This window comes from Chionomys nivalis, chromosome 5, assembly GCF_950005125.1.
Source record: "Chionomys nivalis chromosome 5, mChiNiv1.1, whole genome shotgun sequence".
In the NCBI taxonomy this organism is placed as follows: domain Eukaryota; kingdom Metazoa; phylum Chordata; class Mammalia; order Rodentia; family Cricetidae; genus Chionomys; species Chionomys nivalis.
Genome location: NC_080090.1, coordinates 8,330,333 through 8,336,332, shown reverse-complemented (window position 1 = coordinate 8,336,332; position 6,000 = coordinate 8,330,333). Strand labels below are relative to the sequence as shown.

The window sequence follows — 6,000 nt, the reverse complement described above, 5'->3', positions numbered from 1 at the left end:
CTTGTTCATTTCCCAGCTGCCCAGACTCCCGAAATAACCACACAGAAACTGTATTAATTAAATCACTGCTTGGCCAATCTCTATAGCATATTCCTAGCAAGCTCTTACATAGTAAATTAACCCATTTCTATTATTTTATATTTTACCATGAGGTTTGTGGCCTGCTGGCAAGGTTCTGTTACAGCGTTTATCTCTGGCGGGGCTACATGGCTTCTCCTGACTCTGCCTTCTTCCTCCCAGCATTCAGTTTAGTTTTCCCCACCTACCTCTATTTTGTGCAGGCAGGCCCAAGACAGTCCATTAAATAACCAATGGTATTCACAGCACACAGAGGGGAATCCCTTATCAACTCATGGGTTCACAGCTTTACAAAACTGCAGCATGTTCAAATGCATGAGCCTGTGAGAGCATTTCTTTGTCATACCACAGCTTTTGAAAGATTGTTATGGATTGCCAGTAGGAGGTTAATCCATGTTGTTAATGTTCTTATCTGCTCCTTCCTTGACTATTTCTGGTTCTGAATAATGAAAGCTGTCTCTCTGTATGAACACTCATTTTCATATTTCTCTTTCAATTAAAGAGAGTATCCTGGCTAGTTTTATGTCAACTTGACATAGCTTGAGTCTTCTAAGAGGAGGGAGCCTCAACTGCGAAAATGTCTCTATAAGATTGGGCTACAGGGAGGCCTACAGGACATTTTCTTAGTGATTGATGTGGATGGGGGAGCCCAGCCCATTGTGAGTGGTGCCATCCCTGGGCTGGTGGTCCTGGGTTCTCTGAGAAAGCAGCAAGCCAGAGGAAGAAACACTCCTCCATGTCCTCTGCGTCAGCTCCTGCCTCCAAATTCCTGTCCTGTTTGAGCTCCTGTCCTGACTTCCTCACTAATCAAACAAACCCTTTCCTCCCCAGGTTGCTTTTGGCTGTGGTGTTTCATCATTGCAATAGTAACCCAGACTAAGACAGCAGCTTTCTTTCTCATCAGCCTCTACCATGGGTCTGCCTCGTAGCTTCTCCTACCCCTCTATATCCATTCTAGAGCATTGTCGGGAACACGATTCCTCTTCAGCATCACAGCAATTTAAACTCTTATACTTCGTGAATTTCATACATGAATTCAATGAAATCTGATCAGAACTATTCTCCTCTCCCCCCCTTGCCAGTTGTTTGTAACTTTTAGCAAGTTTTTGGATGATTTTAAACCTCGGTCTTCTATTTTCAAAGTGGTTCTAGGGCCGATTGGGAGAGTGTTCTGCATGTATGAAGTTCTGGTTCAGTCCCTACTACTCCCAGTAAAACAGAAATATATACATGCATATATGTGAACCCATAGTAAACCCACAATCAGCACGGGTTAACCAGTCTTGTCATCATTAGCAACTAGGGTACACTGCCACAGAAGACTTTAAAAGTATGGTTTAGGGGATGGGCATTTAGGTCAGTGGTGCCTAGCAAGCATAAAGCCCCTAATTTGCGGCTACAGTACATAATGCTGAGAGCAAAAAATCCGAATCAGTAAACAAACAAACAAACAAAAAAAAATGGTGTGTATCTGCATTCTAGAAACACGTTGCCAGACATGGGTGTTTTTGCTTTCTGATCAGTGGCGGCAAGGAAGTTCCGGACTTTGCAGTTAATGAACTGTAAGGTGTTAAGAATATTAACTTTGCACTGAATGTGCACAGGTGCATGAGACATCAACCCAAACAACTACCAAACCTTCTTTGCTCTGGACCCGCCACCCCTGACCCGCCCGCCGCCTGGAGCGCCTCCTTCTTTCAGGCCCCACCCACTCCGTAGCCAGCGCTGCGCCGTTTTGTCCCACGCGGCGACCCGTCCTCCCGACGGCTGTGGCGGCCGCCATGGAGGCGAGTGGGCCCTGAGGAGAGGCCGGGCTGGGCCGGCGGCCTATAGCCGCGGGAGGCGGAGGCCGGAGGCACGCAGCGGGGAAGCCGGTGCGAGCCGGGACGCCGCCGGAGGCTCGGTGCTCCTTGAGTGCTCCGGCCTAGCGACCCGCCGCTCCTGGCTTCGGCCCCGGCTCCGGCCGCAGACATGGCGGGCGGGCACTGCGGCGGTTTCGCCGCGGCGGCGGCCAGCAGCGGAGAGATCGTGCAGCTGAACGTAGGGGGGACCAGGTGAGCAGGCGGCCGCGCGGGGTCGGGTAGGGCGGGATAAGCCCAGGTGGGATACGCGCTGCAGCGGGGGCGCTGTCTGCAAGTCCAGGTGGGGTGCCAGCTGCTTGCAGGGCGGCGTCTTCACGGCGACTACATGGGGCGCTCGCTGCAGCCTAGGAGGCGTCTGCACGGCCAGGTGGGACACCCTCTGCAGCCTGGGCGACGTTTGCATGGCCACGTGGGGTACTCTCTGCAGCCTGGGAGGCGTCTGCACGGCCATGTGGGTACGGTACACTCTGTGGCAGGGCTGCGTCTTCACGACCAGATGGGCTGCCTGCTGCAGGCCGGGCGGCATCTTCATGGCCAGATGGGGTACCCGCTGAAGGCGGCGACGTATTTGCCTGGTCCAAGCAGCCCCGCCCATTCCTCGGAGTCTGGTCCCGGGTCAAGTGCACAGACTGTTAGAACGCAGCCTTCTTTTTTCCTCCTGGTTCCTGAGTGTCGGGCTAGAAAAGCACAGTGGTACACTGGGCCTGCCTGAGCGAGTGACTCCCGGCCTCCCGCCTGCTAAGCGAGCGAGTTGACACCGAGCTGTGAGCATTCCAGCAGGTTGTAGTCTCCGGTGAAACCTGGTCTGGGGCTTGAACTGTTGCTTAGGAGCAGGCTTCCCTTTCTCTAGGTTTACCTAGCTGTGTGCTTAGCTTCTCTGCAAGGGACCTCGTGCGCCTTTGAAAGCCTACTTCGGTAGGGACTGTGTGATTAAAAATGTCAGTGCAGGGGATGAGGTAGAGCAACATCGCTGTTTATTTCTAGTTTCTCTTGATGCATGGGCAAGGGTCTGTCTGTTCCACTTGTAGACGAGTGTGTCTAAAAAAAAAAAAAAACTGGCTTGTGAGCACCTTAGGTGTTGGCAAGAGAAAACTAGCTGGACTCTCTTTATATCCTCACTTAGGCCCTCCACTTCCATTCTGTGCTTTTCATTAAGTTTGTAAAACAAAAACACCTTCCCCAAAACAACAACCAAATCTATATTTGTAGGTTCGTCATGACTTACACATTACTCTTCTCAGAAAACGGTTATGTGTTGGCCCTAGTTGAGGGGAGCACAGGTTTTAGGCACATAAGGACATAGGGAGTGGGGGACTCTGTAAGACTTTAATGATGTCACGCTTTTGCTTATTTCAAAACTACAGATTAGGAGCAGTGGAAACAGTGCTGTGACCCTCTGGGTGCTGGAGAAGTCTGGGCTAGGATTTGTCTTCCTGCTCTCTCTCCTTTTCCCTCCAAAGCAGAGTGTGAACAGGTGAAGCCTTTGCACCTCGCTCTCTCCTTTTCCCTCCAAAGCAGAGTGTGAACAGGTGAAGCTGTTGCCCCTCTACCACACTGTGTGCATGCCAGGTCACACGCAGATGTGTATGATGTGGGAGTGATTTCTTTCTAATCTGTTGCTTTCATTGGTTAATTAATAAAGAAACTGCCTAGGCCCATTTGATAGGCCAACCCTTAGGTGGGTGGAGTAAACAGAACAAAATGCTGGGAGAAAGAAGCCGAGTCAGTGAGTCGCCATGATTCTCCCACTCCAGACAGACGCAGGTTAAGATCTTTCCTGGTAAGCCAGCTCGTGGTGCTACACAGAATATTAGAAATGGGTTAGATCAATATGTAAGAGCTAGCCAATAAGAGGCTGGAGCTAATGGGCCAGGCAGTGTTTAAAAGAATACAGTTTCCGTATATTTCGAGTGTAAAGCTAGCCTGGTGGGGGGACGCAGCCCCGCCGCTCTTATTACAACATGTGTATCTCCTAATGTAAGAAATGTGTTTTGCCTGCCCACCTAAAATTACATGAATGTATTGCGAGTAGCTTGGTACGCAGAGGTGAAATACTCCACACAAAGTGGTCTGAGGTGTGTGTCACTACGAGGAGCAGGATTATGATATTTAAAATCTTGACGCTGGATGGCTGACATATTTCTTTTCAGGCATTCAGAAGGACAGAGCATTATGACAAATCCTAAGCTATATTGTTAGCTTTGAAAAGATTTTGTCTTAAGTGTGTGTGTGTGAATGCAGGTTCAGTGTGTGAGCGCAGGTTCTGTGGAAGTCAAGACTCCCTTAGAGCTGGAGTTTCAGGTGTGGTGAGTTCTCTTGTGAGCCACCTGACATGGGTGCTGGGAACCGAGCAAGAGCAGCAAGTGTTTCTAATCACTGAGCCATCTCCTCAGGCCTTATGTTGTTATTTACTGTATACTGGAGATGGATGTAGCCAGCAAGTATGGCTAGGCTGATACAGGCACTCAAGGAAGCAAGCCTAGCAACCTGAGTGGCATCCCTGGAACCCCCATGTACAGGTGAAAGAGGAAAGCTGACCCCACAGAGTTGTTCTCTGACCTCATATGCACACTGTGGCATGCCCCTCCCACCCACCCCACACCTGTATCAATAAAAAAAATAAAACAATAATCAAAAAGAAAGTGGGTGTCTTAACGGCCGATCTTCAAGGACTACAAGTATACTCAAGCTTCGAGTCTTCTGTGGAACTTGATTCTTACTTGATTCTGAATTTTTCAAAGTGCTAACCAGCAGAGAATACAAAATTGGCATAATTTTATTACTGGTTTAAACATTTTAGAAGACAGATAAGGGTTGTTAGGTGGAATGAAACAGTTATTAGGGTTGAATACATCGCAAGCAATGGAGGCATTTGATGCCAAGGGTTGGAGCCCCACCTTCCAGGTCTTCATCGACCTACATACCCTGTTAGCACTTGAGAGCTAAAAGAGGGCAGAAGTCATGCTTATCTTGTACAAGTTTAACACAGTTAAGACAGTCATGAACGTCCCTGGAAGGGATAGTGAGTGGCAGTGAGAGTCAGCAAAGACGCTGGCCGCTGAAGATGGCCTGTGGCTTGGCTTGAAGCTCTGAAGTCACAGGGTAAGACAACAAAGTGTTTGTCCAGAGCACAGGAGAAAGACAGAAGCAAGCTGCTCAAGGAATGAGAAGAACGAGCAAGTTTTTTGTCTGACTTATTACTTGATGGGGATTTCTTTAAAAACTTGTAGTGTTATTACAGCATCAGTGAAGAATCCCAGTGCTCAAGATCTATTTACTTAGGTATCAGTTTAGGTAAGAGAGGGCAACTTGGTAGGGACCCACTTATGGGCAGTTTGGGAAAGAAGCTGGTTTCTTCTGTGCATAGCAGGCCCACTGAGTTAGCACCCTTGGGCAAGTTGCTTGGTCGTGCTCAGTTCCCAGAAACAAAGTAATAAATAGTACCAGACTCAGACTGATAGAACTTGAAATAAACGTGAGGGTTAGTGACATCATAGTGATATTTTATAACAATTTATTTGACTTGGGTTGCTTTCTTATTTTCAGATTAATTTAGTGCAAGCCACTTGAGTGGAGGATAACTGGATATACTAATTTCTTTAGTCATCTTTTTGATATGTTTACCATCCATCTATCCTTGCATACTTCAGATATGAGATTAAAAATAGAAAAGGCTCTCATATGTAACAGAAAGCTATGTTAATCATATATATATATTACACACACATATATGTATATAAATTTTTTTTTTCCTGTCTCTTTGCCCAAAGTTGCAGATTATCTTCTGGGGTGTGCTTGACACTGATTGACTATATAGTGCAGACTTCTTTCCTGCTGCCTGTCTCCACCTCTTGAGTGCTGGGATTACAGCAGTGTGCTACCATGCCTAGTGGAGCATTAGGATTTTAAGCAGGTCTATGTACTTTAACGTGGTTTCCTGAAAGTGATGAACATGGACTATCAGAAGCAGTAAACTATACACGTTTGTTTTCTTTGCTGTGACTAATACCGACGAAAGCAACTCGGAGAGGTCAGAGCTTCCTCTGGGCTCCTTTTGGAG

At 47.7% G+C, this 6,000-nt stretch overlaps 1 protein-coding gene across 2 annotated transcripts in view; it reads left to right on the top strand.

Annotated features, from left to right (window-relative positions):
* Positions 1-1,838: 1,838 nt before the first annotated feature.
* Kctd3 (potassium channel tetramerization domain containing 3) overlaps positions 1,839-6,000 on the top strand; it is a 42,511-nt gene continuing 38,349 nt past the window's right edge. For both annotated transcript variants that reach the window (XM_057770397.1, XM_057770396.1), the window contains exon 1: positions 1,839-2,132. In XM_057770397.1, the coding sequence (XP_057626380.1) occupies positions 2,050-2,132 (83 nt within the window). In that variant the 5' untranslated portion in view covers positions 1,839-2,049. The remainder of the gene's footprint in view (positions 2,133-6,000) is intronic.